General features: G+C 40.5%; 1 protein-coding gene and 2 long non-coding RNA genes across 4 annotated transcripts in view; 2 read left to right on the forward strand and 1 right to left on the reverse strand.

Moving 5' to 3' along the window:
• The window catches only part of LOC125739153 (uncharacterized), a 131,557-nt gene that overhangs the window by 57,383 nt on the left and 50,852 nt on the right, over nt 1–23,322 (reverse strand). The gene's annotated exons all lie outside the window — the stretch shown is intronic.
• Nucleotides 1–23,322, forward strand: part of LOC125739140 (scavenger receptor cysteine-rich type 1 protein M130-like) — a 144,721-nt gene that overhangs the window by 54,269 nt on the left and 67,130 nt on the right. Inside the window, exons 6-7 of the mRNA XM_049008949.1 lie at nt 21,005–21,307; nt 21,820–22,131. Coding sequence (XP_048864906.1) covers nt 21,005–21,307; nt 21,820–22,131 — 615 coding nt within the window. The remainder of the gene's footprint in view (nt 1–21,004; nt 21,308–21,819; nt 22,132–23,322) is intronic.
• LOC125739152 (uncharacterized) lies at nt 10,334–11,754 on the forward strand. The gene is made up of 3 exons (XR_007397071.1): nt 10,334–10,532; nt 11,308–11,390; nt 11,649–11,754. It is a non-coding gene; the product is annotated as an uncharacterized LOC125739152 (long non-coding RNA).

Consider the following 23,322-nt stretch of genomic DNA (forward strand, 5'->3'; position numbering starts at 1 on the left):
AGAATAATCAAATATCAAAATATCATTCCCACATGTCTGTAGTTGAGTGGCTCTTGAAGAGTATGTGGACTAGAAAAGGGATTACAACAATAACATGACAACTAGACAGAAATGCATAGTAAGTTTAAATTAAACATAATGCTTTACTTCATGCTTAACTTGTTCTATCTCACACTGTGTGATTGTAGAATTAACACTGGTGATGACCTCATCTAGAGGAAATGGTACATTGATAGAAGGAGATTCTGTGAATCTGACATGTGGCACAGAGATCTGCTCTCTCAGCCAATCACAATTCACCTGGTTTAAAGACAACCAGCCAATCTCAGAAACACAATCCACACTTCATTTCAATCCTATCTCCTACTATCACTCTGGAACCTATTCCTGTGCTTTAAAAGGCAGTGAGGAAACTATGTCTAAAGAAGTACATTTGTTCATTTCAGGTAAGTCCACTTTTATAAAGAAGTTGACTATTTTTATTAAGCTAAACCAAAACATATAATTATATATTTCATAAAGTTCTTTTATTATACTGGAAAAGTATTTTAGTACTGCTTTAACATGTGTCAACTAAATTCTTGTGCTTTAAAATCAGGTTTTTATTTACTTCTTTTTTCCTCCAGTATGCTGCATGACTGCTTAATTGTTGTAGTATGTACTGACAGTTTAAGGTAAGTGAATAATACTATACATGCATAAAGATGTATGGATAATATAGTGTAAAATAAAGGAAACTTCCATCCATTTTCCAAACCGCTTATCCTTCTGGCTTGTGGGGGGTCCAGAACCCATCCCAGAAGCTACATGCACGAGGTGGGGAACAACCCAGGATGGGGGCCCAGCCCATCGCGGGGCACATTCACACACCATTCACAATGTAGTAACTGAAATTAGCCTCAGCATGCCTTTGGACTGTGGGGGGGGGGAAACGAGAGTGCCCAGAGAAAACCCCCACGGCGACATGGGGAGAAAATAATAATAATATTAACACATTTTATGTATGTAGCACTTTTACATGAACTCAAACATGCAAGCTCCACACACACATAATCCAGGCAGAGACTCAAACCCTGATCCTAGAGGTGGAAAGCAACAGCGTTAACCACTGCACCAACATGAGTTCCCAAGAGGAAACATCGTTTGTGATAATAACAAAGATAATTGGTTGGTGAAAAAGAAATCAGATTAGAGTTTTGAAGGCATTACTGATGCAACTGCTAGAAGTTATGAGGGTCATGGACAGTACTACTATAAGGCTACCCCATCACTAGTATCAGGTCCAACAGTGGATAGTATCACTATATGGTTACACCATCACTGTTCTCAGCTCTAAGAAGAGTGGGCAGTTCTACTGTATGGTGACACCATCACTACTTATCAGCTCTGCAGACAGTGGTCAGTACTACTGTAAGGTTACACCATCACTACTATCAGCTCTGCAACAGTGATCAGTACTACAGTAAGGTTACACCATCACTACTATCAGCTCTATGGACAGTGGTCATGTTAAAGTGTACACTTCAAATTTTTACCGGAACATGCAAATATGAACCCCTAGTTTCACTTGTTGTTTTCTACAGGTCATTTAAAATCAAAAATTATATTTTCGATTGTGGGAGAATTACTCATTGTGTTAATAGGAGCTGTTGTAATTATTGTTTACATTAAAAGGTAAGTGCATTGCCTTTTAATACCACAATATTGGTTTCTATTACATGTATAATGAAATCTCTGCTCCTGTGTATTGCTTGTTTAAATTGTCTGTTTGCTGTTACAGGACGAGCGTAGATTCAGTGAATGTGTATAAAAACAACAATGCCAGCAAAGTATGAAACCATTCCTAGATATTAAATATATTTTGTAAATTTCATTTTGTTTTCTGGTCACGTGACTAGGCAGGTGGCAAACCAATGTTTTTGTCATTTGAATTCACAGAGAGAAGACAAGGACACATGCAAAGATTCGGAGATTGAGTCATCGGAATATGTCAATATGACGGCAAGTCTAGGTCTTAGAGATTTCACCCAACTTTAAATCTATGTGATTTTAATGCTTTATGCATTCTTGTTTTCTGCTTCCCCTCTAGTTCCCTTCAAGACTGGGGAGCAGGACCAGTGACAAGAATGCTGAGCTTCAGGAGTCATCTGAAGACCCAGTGTATGAAAATACAGACTTCAGAGAAACAGAGCAATAGCAGAGTTTATGGAATCAAAGTGACGGACTGAAAAAGTATAAATAAAAGACAGCCAATTAAGAAAGAAATTAATGTTAAAAATAGTTTAAGTAGGTACAATCTGATTTAATGTTGAGTTTAAATGGAATAGAGTTTCTGAATAGGCTGTAGTGAGTGTGTGCCCTTGTTTGAATTTGTTGTTTTCAATTGTTCATTAAACATATTCTTAAAAAGTGAAACATTAACATGTTTGTTTTATCTTTATCTCTTCTTCTGGTAAAAATTTAGAGCCTTACTGCTTTTTACTAAATATTATACTTTATGTACATTATGAAAATTGCTTTTTAAAAGTCCAAACTGTCACTTCCTACCCATCCTGTCTGCCATACCCCTCTATTATCCTCCCTGGTGTGGCTTAACAAGCCACACCTAGTCCCTCCTGCCCTCTTGTCAATCACTACTGATTTGCGATATAATTTTTAAAAGTCAAGCTTCAGTTTAATATTCAGTGCGTAATAGATCTAAAACATTTCATCCAGCATTTTCACGTGAGATACCATCAAAATATTAACTGGTCTATTTTCTAATGCTAGGATGAGAACTTAACATATAAATTGCTTCCAACATGTAATTATTACTTTTTCAAACCAGCAAAGAACAATCAAACATAAAACACTCATTACATAAGCTTTGACTGTTAAATTAAAGAAATAATAAAAATAAAACAATTGCAGTAAATAATATAAAATTAAAGAATAAACATTAGGGATACAGCTAACGTGGCATGGACCTCTGATAATTAGGGAGTGATTACTATGACAGAATTCTATGGTTGTGAAAAATAGATTCGCGTACTTATTTAGTTTTGTACTCTCGTGCAGAGATTTAAGTACTTGCATTTTGGTTTTGCACATCCGTGCAGCAAAGTTTGCGTTGACAAAAAGGCTTTGCACACTTGTCACAGACTTGCAACGTCACATTTGCACATATTTTCAGAAGCCACGTTACAATTACCAATCGGGATTACATGTGCACAAACAGTGAAGGAAACCCAGTCCTGAAAGTCTGTGAATGGAGGAATTAATTAACCAGACTTCATTTTATTTTGCGATTTAAAGTGTTATCTTACTCACTGAACCATAGCGCTGATTTTTCATGCGAGTTGTTTTGAACAACATATACATTTCAACAACATATTTTCCCTTTGAAACCAGGATAAATATGGCCAAAAGGCCTATTGACACTGTTCTTCACTGGAAGTCTATGGAAGATTCATTGTTATGATCCTCAGTCTAGGGTTGAGGACCGACAGAAAGGTAAAGGGGAAGGAGAGGGGAAAACGAGACAACCAAGGGATGGGAAAAGGGAACACGGGAAACAAAGGGATCTTTTTTTGTATTTTTTTTTATATTTATTCACAGACACTTTTACAAACACGAGGTGCAAGAGTCTTCGGAAGTGACACGGCCAAAAAAATAAACAAAACAGTGCTAACGAACAAATCCCCAAGCTAACCTAATTCTAAATGAAATGAAAACGAGAAAACTAAATGACAACTCTAACTCCCTAACCAAAACAACAGTAAACCACACGTACGCATAAACAAAAAGGCAGTCACTCCTTACGCACCGAGACAGACACGAACATACAAGAAACACAAAACCAGAGCGACAGTGTCCGAGGGGGCAAGCAGAAGAATCGTGAACAGGCAGGCAAGAGATCAAAGAAGCCAGAAAAGCAAACAAACCAAAGCGAAAGTACAACAGGGCAAAGCAAAAGTCAGAAACCAAAACACCAAAACTGTCATACACAAGTAATCCAAAACACAAGCAATCCAACAATAATCAAACAGTGAGCAGAGCTCCCGCTGTTCTCCCACCATGGCCTTTTTAGTCTTGGATCCGGAAGAAGCGTCGAAGAGAATTTACCAGACAGGTAAAGGGAATGATTAGGTGGCCAAATTTGAGGTCTTTTTTATGACCTTAGTTTCACAGGACCATTTTTACTGCAGTGTCCCCGTCACTGCATTGGGACATTGGAATCCGCACAGAACACAAGATGGACTAACCTATTGGTCACACCAACACCTCTTCCAGCAGCATCCCAACTTTCCTAGTTGCTCTCCCATCCACAGGCCCAAACCTGCTTAGCTTCGGGTGGGTTATCTTGTCTGAACAGCAGGTTATATGTTTGTTGACGATGTTCGTGGTGCAGACGTTCCTGTGCAAGAACATTTTGGGCGTCAAGCATGCCATTAAGGCTACATGTGAGGGACATCATCAGTTCATTCAGTTTCTTAAGCAGATGATCACTATGACCTACTCTATCAGTCCACTGTTCATTGGTTTAGCTTGAGGAAAGTACAAGCGATTGTGGGGGCACAAGGATGACATAAAACCCTTTTTGGAGAACCTAGGAAAGGCGACTGGATTTCCAGAACTGGGCTTGCAAAACGTGCAGTGTTAATATCACCTCAGCATTTCATGCACATGCAATTGTCACATCAAAAGGAGCACTATAGTCTGCTGGATTGAGACCATCATTAAGTTGCGCTAAAGCATTTTTACTCAGTCTCAGAAAAGTGGGTGGGGTGGCCTGCCGGGTGGAAGATCATTTATGGGGGGGTTGCATGCGGCCCTGGCCGGTGTGGATGGCCTCCTCTCGTGGGCCGTGGGCCGGGTGGTCCTTGGTTCTGCTGTGCCGTGGTGGGGCCCTGGCAGGCGGTCCGGGGTATCTTGGGACGCTGTAGGCCCTTCTAGGCAAATTGGGGGGTTCGTTTTGGGCTGGGCAGGGGGTTTGCCGCTACCCCGGTCGCCGTGGTTCCGCTCCTGGGTGGAGGGGGGGCACTTTGTTTGTATGGGCCTCCCTTAGATCATCCTGCAGTGTCGGGGGGGGGGGGGAGGACATCCCGGGTTGCTGCGGTGGGTGGCGATCCGTCCTGCTGGGGGGCTCTTGGTTGATGGAGCCACCTTGTACAGAGGTTGGTGCCCCATTAGTCCCTCGCGGGCTCCCTCTTGGGTTGGGCAGGTGGTTGTCTTGGGAACATATGGCCATGGGCCCTTGGGCAGCGGGGTGGCCTCGGTTGCCTGGTTCCCCCTGCCTTCGCCTTGGGCCCGGGGGTGGTGTGCGCTGGCATGTCCCCTGACGGCATCAAATGCCGGCACATCCAATGACAAATCACTTCACACCTACACTTGCACATACAAGACGTGCATATGAGGTTGAGCGGTCAGACATTATTATTATTTCTTTTTAGCGTATGTTATAGATATAGATAATTGAAATATACATGTATATGTGTCCCCATGTCGTGGTGGGGTTTCCTCCGGGTACTCAGTTCAAAAAACATGCTGAGGCTAACTGGAGTTGCTAAATTGCCCGTAGGTGTGCATGTGAGAGTGAATGGTGTGTGAGTGTGCCCTGCGATGTGCTGGCCCCCCATCCTGGGTTGTTCCCTGCCTCGTGCCCATTGCTTCCGGGATATGCTCCGGACCCCCCGCGACCCAGTAGGGTAAGCGGTTTGGAAAATGGATGGATGGATGGATGGATCATACCGATGATTGGTGGTTCATCGTTATCATATATACCGCTTAAAGGTTAAATGTCATACTATTATTGATAAATATTTCGTTTGCATTGTTCTAATCATCCACTTAGTTTACGGATGTCTCTCAATGTTATCCCTTGTCACTTGTTTTTGATTTGTGTGCACTGGTAATCGAAGTAACTTTCCTTCGGTTTATTTTGCACATATGCATCTCAGAATAACAATGCCTTTGAGAGCAGGAGAAGGATCCCCCACACATTTCTTTTTTGCATTGGTGTTCTTTACGGTTTGTGTTTATGTTCTTAGGCGCAGTACTGGCCTGTCACATGACGCATATCATTATGTTATTACAATTAGATGGGCAAGACACAAAATACTTCGAGGATAAGAATAAGGTGCCTACTTGCTGTCATGCCCGGCCCGTCCGCTCCTCGTGTGTGCCACGCCCCCTGCTTACCCACGTGTATTTTCCCGATCGTGCCCAGCTGTGTCTGATTATTTTCAACCAGTCTTGTCCTTTTAAGTCCACGTCTTGCCTAATGCCTGCTTGATGTTACCTGGTGTTTCTCGACTCGTGTGCCCGAATAAACCCCTGTTTGACCCGTTTTCTGCCTGCCCGCCTGTTCCTGATCGCTCTCGCTGCCTGAGCGATCTCCCGTTTGGTACGACCCGTGACACTTGCCTTATGGGTAAATAATGTTATATACTAAGATATAAACTATGTTCGTGGAATGTAAGGGGTCTGCGGAGTGATGTGAAGAGGAGAATAGTCTATGTTTTACTGAAAAGTGAGAAAATATATGTAGCCTTATTACAAGAGTCACACATAGATGACAACAAACAGCTTAGACTCAAATACGACTTGGTTGGTCAGGTTTATTTTTCCTCCTTTACTACTAGCAGCAGAGGGGTAGTGATACTGTTACATAAAAATCTCCCATTTCAACTGAAGACGTGACAAGGATAAATACGGCAGATTTGTAACTACTGTATCAAGGAGACATTGCACGGTAAAAATTACTATTACGAATATCTATTGACCACCAAATTACTCATCAGACTACCTGACTAAAACCTTCTCTGAATTTACAGAACTGTCCTCTGATATGGCATTGGTAGAAGAAGACTAACTGTCTACTCAACCCCTCAGCTGACAGATGTCCTCCTTGAAATTCAACTTTATCAAACCAGGCTAAAGCTCTTTCGGCTGTTTGTGATTAGTTGAATCTGGCTGATGCATGGCGTACTATCCACCCTTACAAAAATGAGTTCACGTTTTACTCTCCTCCTCATAGATGACACACTCGGATTGATTACTTTTTTTATACCCAAATTGTTGGTGCAATTTGTATTGTGTTGTGCAAGAGATCACACAATTGTGCTTTTGGAACTTACTATTGAGGGAGATTATGTAACATACAGATGTTGGAGATTTGATGCGTGTCTCTTAAAGGTTGAGAAATTTACTTATCTGTGAATTTAAAGTATTTTTTTGCCATTAACTCTAAATATACTGATAACTTCCCTCTCTATTGTGGGACACCTCTAAGGCTAATATCAGAGGTCTAATTATTGAATATTCAGCTGAGTATTGAGTCACATTCACAGAGTACTACATCTTTGAACTTTCCCTTTTTGCTGACCAGACATTCACTTCTTGAGTGGATGAGATATTACTAAATGAAACTTGATTTCTGTCCTGAGCTTTTGTATTTTGACTTATTTCACTTAATATATTGCTACAAAAACTTCACTTACTAGCTATACTTTGCTAGAGGAATATGTGACATACAGAGCTGCCCCAAACGAAAAAAAAATTTGTTTAATACTATTTTGGTCAGTGTATAATTACAGAAGCCCTGAATGGCAAAACTCACCAGCAAATATGAAAACACATCAGCAAATATGAAACCCCAGGGAATACGAAAACACGCCAGGAAATGGGGAAACATGCCAGCAAATACGAAAAGACTACAAAATTAGCGGCACTAAAAATGGGTGTGTACCTACTGAACACATGTTTGTTACTGATTAGATAGGGCCGACAATTGTAACAAGTTAATCCAAAGATACATCTTTAGGTAACTTTAGTCGTCATCTTGGTGCCTTTGTTAATCGTGGTAAAGGAGTACTCTGCATTTGTGAATCAGCTACCACACAATGCAAGCAAAATATACAAAGAGAAAGTTTATTATATGTTATTAGATGCGACCATACACATTACCATACACAGGTCAACCATAACCAGAGAACCTCCTGCAAGAACTTGTTTTCCTACCCAGAAAGATGGAGAAGTTCACACACTTGGGTGTACATATTTGTTTGCACTTTATCAATGGCCCTTGCCTAACCTGCAAAACTTATGCGTGCCAAATATATTTATTGCATATTTATTGTTCCACTCCTCATATTTATTAATAATAATAATAATAATAATAATAATACATTTTAATTATAGGTGCCTTTCCAGCACTCAAGGACACCGTACATTAAGAAACAAGATACAAACAACAGTAAAACCAAACAAGATTAAACAGCAGGTTAAGTTAGAGACTAGGAAAATCACAAAGGGAAAGCAACCTGTTCTGAAAGCCTTGCTCCCCATAGTAGTAAGATGGGCAGAGGGGACAGTCAAGTGAATGGAAGATGAAGATCTCAGAGAATGAGAGGGGGTGGCAATGTAAAGGAGGTCAGACAGATATGGAGGAGCAATGTTATGCATGGCCTTAAATGTTAGCAGAAGAATTTTGAAATCTATTTGGAACTTACCTGGGAGCCAGTGGAGCTGCTGCAAAATGGGAGTAATATGATGAGTAGAAGGGGTTTTGGTAATAATACAGGCGGCTGAATTCTGGACCAGTTGAAGCTTATGGAGAGTTTTGTGAGGGAGGCCAACGAGGAGGGAGTTACAATAATCTAGACGAGAAGTGACAAAGCTATGGATCAGGATAGCAATATGGGGGGTAAGAGATGAGCGGAGATGGTTGATATTACGAAAATGAAAGTATGCAGACTGGGTAATGTTATTGATGTGAGATTGAAAAGAAAGAGTACCGCCGAGGAAGACACCCAGACTCTTAACCTGTGGGGAGGGGGAGACTGAGCAATTGTCAATAGTAAGAGAGAATCTGTTTGTTTTGGATAAAGTAGATTTGGTGCCAATGAGGAAAACCTCTGTTTTATCACTGTTTAATTTAAGGAAATTTGAAGAAAACCAAGTTTTTATTTCTGCAAGGCAATCCGTAAGGGAGGAAGGTGGAAGATTTGGAGCAGGTTTACTAGTAAGGTAGAGCTGGGTGTCATCTGCGTAAAAGTGGAAATTGATACTGAATTTACGAAAGATATTACCAAGGGGAAGGAGATAAACGATGAAGAGAAGGAGCCCTAGAACAGAGCCGTGGGGCACCCCTGAATTAACAGAGGAAAGTTCAGATGTAAAGGATTTGAGCTGAATGAACTGAGTGTGGCCAGAGAGATAAGATTTAAACCAGTCTAATGGGGTATGAGTAATGCCAATATAAGTTAATCTAATAAGAAGAGTGTTGTGACAGATGGTGTCAAAGGCCACACTCAAATCAAGAAGAATGAGAATGGTGAGTAAACTGGAGTCAGAAGCCATAAGAAGGTCATTGGTGATTTTTGTAAGGGCAGTTTCTGTACTGTGAAAGCGGCGAAAACCAGACTGGAACTGTTCATACAGGTTGTTCGCTGTCTCTTCTCTTGTTGCACTGTTTTTTATCCTGTGTTTATACTGTTTCACTGAGTTCTGGGATGCATGCAAATATAGTGATCATGATTAACAGTTTTTTTCAGTTGCCAAGATACATCCTGCAATACTGAAGTCACTTTCTTAATGAATGTAGCTGATTCGGAGGGCCAGCTCTCTTCTAGGATGTCCTCTGGACCCGGTGGAGGTTGTGAGTGACAGTAGAATGGTGGCTAAACTGTCATCCCTGTTGGATAACATCTACCACCCCATGCAGGAGACCCTGACAGCACTGAGCAACTCCTTTAGTTGCAGTCTTCTACATCCACGATGTGGGAAGGAAAGATTCAGAAGGTCTGTCCTTCGATCCACTGTCAGACTCTATAACAAAGTTGTTGCAGCAGACCGCACACACATAGACTAACAACACACACATCCAATACGTACTCAGCAGCCATTCGCCATGCTCACAGAACATTGTAACTCTGAGTACACAGTTGTGGAAGGAACAAAATGATCCATTAGTGACATAAGACCTCTATGATCTTCCATTCATCCATCTTTCATACAACTTATCTGATGCAGGGTCATGGTGAGCCTGCAACCAATCCCAGGCAGCACAGGGCACAAGGCAGGGAAACACGCTGGACAGGATTCAGTCAGTCTTTACAGCAATTCCAATATTGCAAATTCCTGATCTAATTTTATAATGTTATAAGTCCGCGAAGCAGCTTTTTTATCTGTATATTTAACTATATGTAACTAATGATGTAATTGAGCTCAGACACCACAAGGGGGCCTCATAGCTGCATTGCTATAAAACCCTCAGGGAGAGAGAGAAACCAGCCAATAAGGAGGAAGAGGATGTTGCTGGTAAGACTGTCAGTTTGCTTGTGTGGGTGCGAGCATTAGGTGCTCTAACCCCATACATCCTGTCTCCTCTCATTCTAAGAGGCATCAGCAAAGGAAACTCCATGCAGTGTCTCCCTGAGTACAGGATGGACTTTCTGCTTCACAGGACGTGTCCTCTCTGAGGAGCTGCCATCTGGGTATGAAGATGTGGAGGACAGTGTGGGAGACCCTTTCTCAGTTAGGAGGCTACGGTCTGTGGGTGTGGCGTTAGTGCAGTGCTTGCAGTGGGATATATTCTGTATTGCTGCACTGTTGTATTCTTAAAATTGCTGGATTTTTATGTATTTGTTTGTTATAAGAAATTGCTATTATACCAGAATCTATGATTCTATAGCAAAACTTCTTTCATATTGAAGCACTTGGGTCTGTCTGTCAAGATCACAGTTTATCTGGAGAATCAGAAGGAGAGGAGATTAGCATTACTGTGATTCAGTCCTTGAGGAGAAGAATCCTGTTGATATATCATGTGGGTCTTTGCAGTTTAGTTAAACTTAACCCAGTTCCTTGTTTCTTCCCACATATATTTTAATCTGTTTTTTATTATGTTTCAATGTCATCCAGACACAATAAACAGTTCACTGGTGATTAGTACTGTCACCTCCCACCTCCAGGGTTGTTGGGGTAAATCCTGTCTGTGTGGAGATAAGTACCAAGTGTGGAGTTTTGATGCTCTTGCTGCGGCTACACCAGTTTTCTCTGGACACTCTGATTTCCTCCTGCAGTCCAAAATGATGCAGTTAGGCAAAGCGTCTCTAAATTGCGCATAATGTCTTTTTAACGGAATGGTATCCTGTTCTGGCCGTTACGCTCCAGTCTTGCCCTGACCCTGTACTGCATGATTGGTTGGAATATGGCTGGTTATTATACTGTGACAAGGAATCTGGTGATAAAAGACCCACAAAGGATAATGGGGATACTGTTGGGCAGAATTAAGGCAGTTAAACTCTTAAATCTTTACTGTTTCAGGTTCAGACGTTGATGGTGACAGGAGACACAGCAGAGGACTATGATGATGTTGATGGTACAGCAGAGTGCGCATGTTTTATCTGGTCAGTTTCTCTTTTTACACACAGACCTAATGGTGCAGCTCACAGTCTCTCTGACACCACAGTGTTTCACTATAAGGTGTTGTACATGTTGTATTTCCATTTTCTATTATGTGCTATTTCACAACCAAAGACATGTGAATTATAAAACCACTCTATACGTAAACTTTTCAAACAAACATGCTGTTTGCTCATATAAATGTAGTGACTCTCATTTCTATTCATTGTCACTAACTTGTGTCCCCTCCTCTGTCCCTGTAGGTGAGAGAGCTTTGACCACACCGCCCCCTGGGGAGGGCCCCCCTGATCCCTGGGTCACATGAGTGTGGAGTTTGCATGTTCTCCCCATGTCGTCGTGGGGTTTCCTCCAGGTACTCCGGTTTCCCCCCACAGTCCAAAAACATGCTGAGGCTAATTGGAGTTGCTAAATTGCCCATAGGTGTGCATGTGTGAGTGAATGGTGTGTGAGTGTGCCCTGCGATGGGCTGGCCCCCCATCCTGGTTTGTTCCCTGCCTCGTGCCCATTGCTTCCGGGATAGGCTCCGGGCCCCCCGCGACCCAGTAGGATAAGCGGTTTGGAAAATGGATGGATGGATGGATATTAAATTCTGCTTTTTTGAATTTGAGTTCAAGGAAACTCAAAATTGCAGCAAGACTGACCATAACAAGTTGTTGGATAGATTGATGGCACTCATCTCTGAACTTTCACTCACACACTAATCACTCACTCACACACAAATATTAGGGGCAATTCCCCATGAATATTTTAGATAATACGTAGGAACTCTAGGACCCAAAGTTAAAGTCCAATATGTCTGTCCATCATTCTTCCATAACCACAATCCAGTACAGGGCTGCAGTGAGCCTGGGACCCACACAGGAAGCATGAGGCAGGGGGCACCCTGGGCAGGATGCCAGTCAGTCACAGGGCACACAGACACACACTATGGGCAGCTTGGTGTCACCAGTTCACCTAACTGCATGATTTTAGACTGAGGAAGGAAACTGGAGAAACCCCCACAGATATAGTGAAAACATGCAAACTCCATACATAGGTCAGAGGTGGGCTTTGGACCTCCAACCCTTAGGGTGTGAGACTGCAGTGCTGCCCACTGAGCAGGAGTGGGCAAACTTCTCTGGGGGCCCTAGACTGAATGGGTAGGGGGGCCTAAGTGGGCCATTTCAGCATTTTTTGGAGCTGATAGAGAAAGAAGAGGGAATGAAAAATGATGGAACACCAATAATATGCTGATCAAAGCACGGGGTATGAGCGGTTACTGATCAGGCTGCGGGGGTGGGGGGGGGGGGGGTGGGGGGGTATCGTGCCAGCCGTCCGATCAGCCAAATTTTAGAAATTAGAACTGTTCCTTTTATTGCTATGGTTAGTCTTGAATTTTTGCCTACACTAGTTTAATTGTGTTCTCTCCACGTCTGTTCACAATTTCTCTACCACTCTAATGGTATGGTATGAAAGTCACAGGAAATGTAATGTTAGTCTTGTGTTTGCTTGGCAGTAATATAAGCAGTAGACTCCAGATTTGAAAGGTACTGTAAGTGTCAAAGTAGAATAGTCCATTACAGCTGGGGTAGGGGGCAAACGTTTTGTTAAAAATGCTAATAACCAACATGTTGCTATAATTTTAATGGTCATATTTGGTTATATTCTTAAATGTAAATATAAATTCTGTCTTCAAGGGGCCCATAGATTTCGGGGGGGCTCAGGTGGCTGCCTACCTTGCCTAGTGGTAAAGCCTAGTGGCTTCAGACTTGTGGGTAAATATTATTTCTGGGTATGAAAATTTCTCTCTTTGTTAATAAATGTATAAAGGTGAACATCACATGTATCTTATACTATGAAATGTAATTGGTAAGACTGTAGGGTCTAGTTAAGTTAGTGTAGTGCTTCTGTGTGAGTGTGTAAGTTTAATCTCGCATGTTAACTGCTGTCTGTAAATTGGTAGTGTGCCCTCTGCTTCCAGGAATGGGCTCCTTGCTCACTCTGACAAGGAAATCACAGTCTGTCCAAACTATAGAGACTTTTATAAATATATAGACCATATATTAGTTTTTATATTACTGGTTCCTAGTCATGCCTGTTGCTTTACTGCTGATTATACATTATTTCATCATCTGGGCAGGTTTACTGCTGAGAGGAGGAGTCCCGCCTCACATCATCGCTACCGTATGTGTATATTTGGGGAAAATGAGCTTAGAGCCCTCTGATTTGTCACTGGGCCTGTTTGATGTTTTCCTGTAGTTCCTCTGATAAGGCAGTGCTGAGTGTGATTGGTTGGTGGGGCGTGTTCACTCTGAGGGGTAGGATGGTATAAAGACCCTCACTGAGAGCTCAGAGGTAGAAGGTTGGAGTCTCAGCTCTGGGGAGAGCTGGTTTGTCATGATGAAGATGAAGATCTGCCTGTTCATCCTCCCTCTCTCATGCCTGCTTCTGCTGACCACAGCCAGTAAGTACCATGATCTTCCTCTGCTCCAGTGGCCCACTCTCAGCCTGCAGAGGTCAGGGGTCATTATTTGGATCTGAAATATTTGCTGTTTATTGCATGGAAGAATCTGTGGTCTATGTGTTAAGAGCAAGATAAACTGAATGGTACCCAGTATTCTGACCCTAATATTGTAAAAAGTTGTAGAGCAGCTGAATTTAACACCATCATATTCAGTGTTGGATGTAATTTTTGTAAGTCTCTGGACTATAATCAGGGTAAAATAGTTCTGGTAAAGTATAAATTGCAATATCATCAATATATTACAGAAAAACTGTAATCGCATTACATATGTATATTTTACATTTGTGTTTATATATATATATATATATATATATATATATATATATATATATATATATATATATATATATATATATAAACATACACACACATAAATTTATATACACACATTTTACATGCATCTGTTATGACCTTTGCAGAGCTATTGTACCAGAATAAGTGCCACAGTTAATTAATATGAGTTATATTGACTTGATATGATTGATTGCACCTATAATACAATGCATTCATAGTGCTAATCAGTGTATTATATTTCTAGATATTTTAAACTGAGTCTGAGGACAGATTTACAAATGATTTATGGAGTTCAATATGATAAATTAATATGATAGTAAATTAGAATACACATCAAAACTATATATTATTTGTAAACTTTGAAATGTTAGGATTGTAGAATATTTACCCTTGATTTATGAGTGAATTCATTGAAAGTTTTTGTATGTTACTAGTATGTCTGGATGGAGGTACAGTATAAAACTGTCTGGGTCATTACCCATCTGGGCCTGTCCTGTGTGTCTTTTCCCCATTTGGCAGGCAGTTCCCACTGGCCATCCCATTTGGTGTTGCCCTAGTGTGTTTCCCTGCTCCCTGGGCTACCATGTAGCTCTTTGGGCTGAACGTGCAGCTTAGTAGTGGGCGTCCCTTCAATTGCAAGCTCATCTTTGCTTTAATTTATTGGTTTATTTTTCCCTAGCATTTTGTCTATGTTTTGCTTTATGTGTCTAAGGTCCACCCTGCCTGTGCCTTGGTTATTCATATTCTGTGGTGCTCCTAGTATCTCCTAGTATTGTTACCCCTCAGTGTTTGTAATGTTTCTTAGTATTCAGTGCTTGTTCGTTGTTATATGCCCCACCCGCTCCTTGGAGACCCGAGTCCTTCATTCAGTTATGGTTCCCACTTGTCCTGTGTCATGTCTCGTTAGTTGTGTATTTGAGTGCCTGCTTTTGTTCCATTCCTTGTTAATTCATTGTGGCAGTTTTCCCTGTAAAGCAGTTAACCTGTGTTGTTCGGTCTCCAGGTTAGTAGTATTCCCTCTTAAGTGTTTTACTTCATATTTCCTAGCATGCTTTGTAGCTCTCCTGTGTCCCTTCCCGCCTATAGTGGTGTGTTTCTGGTGTTGTTCTCTGACTTCATTTCTGTTTCATCAGTTTGGTTTTCAACCCTCGTGGCCCTTTATTTTAAGTTCCTCACTTTTTGTTTTGTTAAACCTCTTTTTTTGGAGCCGCTTTGTGTATCATTTCTCCTTTCGACATGCCCTGCTACTGTATAACATAAGACTTCAAGCCATGCATTTTTAACTACCCTTGACCAGCACACCTTGGTTAATTTATATATATATCAAAATATATATATAGTAGTAGCTTATATATCATATATAAGTGTTCAGGTTAAACTAGGCAAATTTTTATCAGCACCAGTTACGAGCAACTGTGAAATTGCACAGTTTCCTTGGTCCCCTGCTCTTCTCTCATTATATGCTACCTCTTAGCAACATTTTTAGGAAAAATGCTGTTGCGTTCCATTGTTATGCTGATGATACACAACTATATGTAGCCGGAGAACCTGATGCTCCTGATTTAATGAACAATTTATGTGCATGTGTATCCGCTATAAATGAGTGGATTTGCAATAATAAAAAAAATCAGTGAAGGAAAACACAGAGGTGATTATTATAGGTTCCCAGGAAATGAGAGAGAAGGTAAAATCACGGCTTGGCAGCTTAGTGACCCAGACTAAATCACATGTTCAAAATCTTGGTGTAATTGTGGATTGCGATTTGAATTTTAGAGGCCATATCCAATATGTCACCAAGACAGTCTGTTTCTGTTTGCGGAACTTAGCTAAAGTCATAACTTTTTTATTGAAAGATGCTGAAAAGTTGATGCATGCTTTTATTACTTTTCGTCTTGATTCTCATAACTCTTTTTGCCGGCCTACCAAAGAACACTATTGGCAAAATTACAGATTATTCAAAATGCAGCATCTAGAACACTTTTGAACGTAAAGAAATCTAATCATGTTATACCACTCTTGTAGAAACTTCATTGGCCATCTGTGTGTTTTACAATAGATTTTAAAATAATTTTACTCACTTGTAAAGCGCTTAATGGCTTGGCACCATCTTACATTATGGACCTTTTATCTATATATAGTCCCCCTTAGGTCTTCATATTCTATAATTCTCCACATTCCAAGAAATACAGTGGGGAGGCAGCTTTTAGTCATTAAGCACCCCACACCACCAGAAGCACTTAGACTATCCCTCACTTTTCGGTTTTAAAAAGCTTTTAATATCGCATTTCTTTACCCTTGCTTTTAATACTTTTAATTTGTCCCAGTATTTTTTTATATATAATTCTGTTTTATGCCTAAATCTTATTAATCTTAATAATCTTATTCTAATTGTAGATTTTGTTTTTGTCTTTTATATAATCGCATTATTTATTTTACTTTGTGTATTTTTTCTTCTATACCATCCTCTTACACTCCTTTACTCTCTGCTTTACCCTTCATCTTTTCTCTTTTCTTATTCCGCTTTTTTTCTTCTCAGTGTAAAGCACCTTGGGCTGCATTTTATGCATGAAAGGTGCTATATAAATAAAGATTATTATTATTGTTGTTGTTATTATTATTGTTGTTATTGTAAGATTAATATGTACCCTACTATGTAAGATGATGTGGCTAAGTGACGTGGGTAACCTTTGTTTTAGTAGTGATTATTTTGATATAGAGGAATCATAGAAAGTAAATTACGCAAAACGATTTAAGTCAAAGTCATGATGAAGACAGGCTAGGCTACTACGTGATGTTGGATGTCTATAATCTAACATTATTGGGTGAGTCAAAATAATGCACCGGTGCTTGGATATGAATGCATGGCTGCGTAGGTGAGAAATCTGGTACACCATAACGTGGGTATTACGTTATCAATATGATATGCAAACAGTGACGGATCAGGAATTTATAAATGTTTATGTGTGATTAAAATAAAACAAAGTAAAATCATTTAAAAAGAAAATATTATTACAATAGAGCCGATTTCACTAAATGGACTGTAGCCTGATAGTTACGTTTTTTTCTACAAGAAGCATCATACAGGTATCAGATTATTATTATGACGCTATTGCTATTTTTGAGTTTTTATAATTATTGTTGTTGTTACATGACAGTAAATTAATAATGAAATATCAACAAGTACCATATGTAAGGAATAATTGACGACGGAATTATTTTTCTAATAATTCAACGGTCCGGAGTCAATTATTCCGCTTATACTACGGTTGCCACACCTCATGACATCGATCAGATGATATATTTCAAGGGATTCGTCCGGTTTTTCTACTTAAATCGCTATTGTGAGTAGGATTATTTCTTCCACATCTCATCCAACGACTCTTTTGCTAGTTCCAAAACGTCATTTTAAAGTTGGCAATGGAGGCTTGAGCCGTTGATAGCAGACTAATGCAGTTAATAATGAAGTTATTAGAAAGAGAGCGAGAGAGACAGAGACACAGAGAAAGAGAGAGAGCTTGTATGAATTAGGCTACCTCTGTGTGTCCCTCAACAGTGTTCTGAAGCACCGTCTCTAAACTGTAAGTCTGCTTTAAGATGCAGCGCTGTTATTACCTCGCTAGTGAGAAATGTCATGTGTAGCCTTTAAGTTGGTACACTAGGCTAACTAATACTGCTGCAGCCCAGTTGTTGAAAGTTTCATATTCACCGTAAATATTAAAATTTACTTTCGGAAAATCGTCTGTCATGTTGTTGTTTTTGTTAGTCCTGTGTGCTGTATAGGTACTGTATGCTAATTTCCGTTATTACAGTTAACTATGCGAAGTGATATGGAACTGTAATGCGGTCAAGAGAGCTACCTGGAACTACGTTCGCCGTGCGTTTATCTGAAAATAATTGCACACCTCAGAACGTTCGTCAGCCAATCAGATTCAAGCATTCAACGGTCCCGTAGTATAATTAGAGATAATTATACAAAGTTTTTGTGTTTTTGCACGTAACACGCAGACCAAATACCTCTGGAACCTTGATCAACCGCTGTGTGTGTATGGCTTTCACCCTGACCGTGACCTAGACAGGCATCCAATCGGAAGGGACCCCCCAGACACCTGATTCTAATATTTAATGTTATTATTTAAAGCTATTTTCTGTTATTACAAAAAAAATCTCTTTAGAAGTTTTTTTTATATTTTGAGATATTAAGTTATTGATATATCCTAAAAAATACCTGTATCCCCATTCCCCAGAAAGTCTCAGCATAGGACAAAAGGCTGAGGTACACCTCCTTGGCTGGATACGAGTCAAACAAATAAATTCTGTGAAGATCAATTACTGGAAGCCTATAGGAAATATTATTTGTGCATTTTATGGTTTTGTTTGCTAATTTAGAAATACACTACAGATGTTTGCTTCCCTTACTTAAACATAAATTCATCTCCTTAAATGGAAATATGTGAGTCCAAACATGTATTCAAAAGTGTTTGTTTTCTCTATTGTAAGGTTTCCATTTTCTCATGATGTCATGGTGTTCAGTATCAAATACCAAATACTCATGAACAACAGCAGTATGACAAACTAAGGGAACGGCAGATGTACAGCAGTAAAAGGAGAACAGAATACTGCCAGAGAGAGGAGAGGAATATGAGACACCTGATCACATTCAATTGTTTAAAACCACAGTTAAACACAATGACTTAACGCAGACGGACGTGGTCTTTTCTCAGGGTTGCCTACAGTACCTTGTTCAGCTGACTGGAGTGAGATTTTTAAATGTATGTAACAGTTTTATTATCTTGTAAACAGTCTATACAGTTTGGAAAGTACCCCAAAGTTTCTGGTGAAGTTAATTTTAGGTTTATAATGGAATAATATACATTTTCCGTAAGATTGCTTACGTGAGTCTGAAAGCGTGAGTGTGACACCAGATGCGTGAGATTTGGCAGCCGCAGACCTGGCAACACTGGTTAACTTGTCAAAATGATGATTCTATCTCCTTCCCTCCAGACTACCAAGGCAGTGCGAAAAGCACAAGTGGAATTATATTTGCGTCAACACTTTATCGGAATTGAATTACAAAGTTGTCACCTGCTGACCTATGACATGCCGCAGCATATATAATTTTGGTCCCGTTTTCATTTTCGCTTCTTTGGGATTGTATTTGCGGTATTATTCAGTGCGACGATGCCGTGCAATTCGTGGCTGAAGAGAATTTCTCTCAACTTGGGAAACTCTTGAATATTTGGTTCACTTAGCAAATGTTGAACACCTATCAGTTACAAACTGTCTAGTTGCTTGCGAGATTGTCACCGCACATGTTGACTAGCCTCGTTCTTGTTGTCGGCATGAGTGCGCGGGAATCCTTACTGTTCTGGTTACCAGAGCTTAGCACTTAGCGCACAGATTTTTTTCTTTTTCCTTTTTTTCTCCAAATGATGTCACCCAGCGCTTCCCTCTTACGAACTGAGCTCGGCTAGGTGCCTTACGTGCCCTAACCCAATGGCCGGATTGCGTTGGTGTGGAGTAGCTACGGGAGGCCGTGGAGACCATGCTGAAAGCGATGCTTGCACATCTGCAGTTAGATGAACCTTTTAATACCACAGTGTCATGATTTCATCTCCATGATGTCTGCTGTGTTGGAGGCCGCTGCAAAAGCAGTCCATCTGGATCAGGTGTCCCGTGCAATCGTAGCGATGCAGGACCCAGAGACACAGTTGGCCTGGCTGGCATGCTATCCATCCAACTAAGCCTTGCCTTACTTATTGTGTCTCCTGATGAGGCACTTTGTGAGACTGTACGTTGCCCTGTTGTGGAGTTTGGCTGCACTGAGTAGCTTCTTTCCTGTGCTTATGGCTCCACAGCTTTCCTTGGCTGAGTCTGCCCCTCTCTAGCACACAGTATGCTTGTGATGTCGCAGGCAGGCTGGTCATAGGTGACCTGCTTACGCTGGTCACCCTGGGTCTTTGCTCACTCAGAATGCCTGAGAATGGCCATGAGACCGAAATGACGTATATGCTGGGCTTATATATGCCGGGACACGTCATAGGTCACTAGATGACAGCTTTGTAATTCGATTCTCGATGAAGTGCAGTTGCAAGTAGAATTCCACTAGTGCGTTCAGCACTGCCCTGGCAGTCTTCTGCTCAGTCATAGAACCACAATTGCATACGTAACCAGAAATTTAATTTCAAAGTAGTTAACTGGTGGTTGTGCGTTGCCCTGTAGTATTTTGCAGCACAAGTCGTCATGATTATGTGCGCTTGGGGAGGGCACACAAAGTGTACATGTTTCACAAAAAAAAAAAAAAAAGCCAAAAGAGCTTGATTTAAGTCTGTTGCCTAATTCATTATTCTGACGATTCCATAATGCTATGAAAGAAAGAACAAAACAGAAGCAAGTGTCATAGCGCTCAAGTTGCACTTAGAGCTGCAGTATGTAGTCAAAATGATCACTGAAACTTATGTCAATGGATTTTCTAATTGCTGGATTGTCAACAAAAAACAAACCTTAATAGTCCAATATTCGTAATGAACAGCCGAATCTAATTTCTGACAAAATTCGAATACAGCCCTAGAAAAATATTTTCTTACTGATTTTGTTTAGTCTTATTCTTTTATTTCACAAACATGAGAGGAAAATCAAAAATGTTTTATATCCTTTAATGGCATTTTTAATACTTCTGGAGTAACCAAAAAGTAGTGTTTTTGTCCTCTTCCTTTAGTGTTTTGTAACCTATGTTTTATATGGTGTTTCAATATTCTGTACTTTTTAATAAGCTGACGTTTGTTATTTCTCCATGTCTTATAGAATACAAACAAATCAGGCTGGCTGATGGCTGCTCTGGGCAGTTGGAGGTTTTCTACAATGGCACCTGGGGAAATGTGTGCTTCAATCAAATGGACACGTACACAGTCAGTATGATATGTCAACATCTCAACTGTGGGAAGAGTGGGACTGTTTATAACTCATGGTCTCGGCTGAAAGGAGCTCCGAACTGGCTTGATAACCTGAAATGTCGCCCACATGACTCTGCACTGTGGCAGTGCCCGTCTTCTAACTGGGGAGACAATAAATGTGAGGAAGGTGAAGTGGCTCAGATCACCTGTGAAAGTAAATAAATTTTCGTATTATTACATTTGAATATCAACAATATCTGTTGTATCCTTGTATCGCTGATCACTGGTTAATAACTTATGTTTTCTTTTTTTTTTATTTTATATTGTTATCAAATACAAGATTACTAATAATTACATAAACGGTGGAAATTTTTGACATTGTGGAGACCATTTTTTCAGTCCACACAAGAGGTTATAATTGTATAAATATCTGTGACTGCAATCAAAATACAAAACATGCCAAAAGTTGCGTATTTTGTTTGGTTACTTAAGGTTAAGGTTAGGGCTGGGTTGGGGTTAAAGATGTCGTGTGTGAATGATATGCAGCCCTGCATAGCACAAGTGGGTGTAGGAGATGGATGGATGGAAACATTAAGTTTTTTTCATAAAAAAAATTATGTGCAACTGGTAATATATTTAAACTTTTACCAGTTTTATGAAAAAAATAACACTGTTGTAATGAAACATAAAATGCTTTCACTAAGGTCTCATGTCCTGTATTTCTAGACAGTCATGTGAGGCTGGTGGTTGGTGACAGTCCTTGTGCTGGCAGAGTGGAGGTTCTTCATCAAGGAGAGTGGGGCACAGTGTGTGATGATTTCTGGGGTATGGAGGATGCTGCAGTGGTGTGTAGGCAGATGTTCTGTGGAGATGCTGTAGCAGCACTAGGGGAAGCTCACTTTGGAGCAGGAACAGGGAGGATCTGGATGGATGACGCGGCCTGTAATGGATCAGAGTCGACACTGAAGGACTGTGGACACAGAGGATGGGGAGTTAATGACTGTGGTCATGATGAGGATGCTGGAGTCGTCTGCTCAGGTAGGACACATACTGTTCACTAGATACTGTTCACTGCACTGTTTACTTAATATATTCTTAATAAAAAACAGATATTAAAGTATCTCAGAGAAACTTTCACTGTCGAATGTCAGTTTAGATGCAATGCGGGTTAACCCATTAGGCGACATCTTCTTAGCTCCCACGTAGAGCACGATCCGAGACTCGATGAACTTAGGCAGAGAAGTTTGTTGGTGGGGGGGTTGGTGGCACTGCTGACTGTGAAGGTTGCGGAAATATTGATAAAATAACATACAAAACTTTATCTCTATCCAAAGAAATCTACATCCCACAAAGTTTCAGCATAGGGTACAAGGCTGAGGTTCACCCCCTTGCCCAGTTACTAGTCAGATAAATAAACGCTAAAGTCAGTTATGGGAAACCAATACGAAATGCAATCTGCAATTTTTTGTTTCTTAAATGATACTGAAAATTATTTGGATCGTATAAAATTGTAAAATATAAATATATTAGTGATACATAATATATGTTAGTGTAAATACATACTACATCTTTAATACTGAAAGTCATATATTGGGTACATGGGGCGGCATGGTGGTGCAGTGGTTAGCATTGTTGCCTCACACCTCTGGGACCAGGTTTTGAGTTTCCACCAGGATTCCATGTGTGTACAGTTTGAATGTTCTTCCCATGTTGTCATGGAGTTTCCACCGGGTATTCTGGTTTTCCCCCACAGTTCACAAACATGCTGAGGTTAATTGGAGTTACCAAATTGCCCGTAGGTCTGCATGTTTGATTGAAAGGCACGTCCTGCAATAGGTTGGCACCCCATCCTGGGTTGCGCCCTACCTTCCAGCTGTAGCTTCCTGGATAGACTCCAGACCCGCCACGACCCTGAATAGGAAAAGCAATTACAGAACATGGATAGATGGATTGGGTATGCCATGAGTCTTTGTTCTAGTAACCAAGCTCATTCACATGTTAGCTGTCTTCATGACCATGGAATTTCACATTTCTCACAGTAACTTCTACATTTTTCATTAAATGTTGCATTTTAATTAATGACTCCAAAACATAGTGCACCCAGTGCATACAGCAGTAACCCATTACATACAGGGGCATACTTTAGATCAGTGACCTGTGCCACGAAGCAGGGTTACTGGCTTATTGGGGTAACTTGTCGGATTTAAGGTACCACAGTTTAAATGGACT

Source organism: Brienomyrus brachyistius, chromosome 3, assembly GCF_023856365.1.
Source record: "Brienomyrus brachyistius isolate T26 chromosome 3, BBRACH_0.4, whole genome shotgun sequence".
NCBI lineage: Eukaryota > Metazoa > Chordata > Actinopteri > Osteoglossiformes > Mormyridae > Brienomyrus > Brienomyrus brachyistius.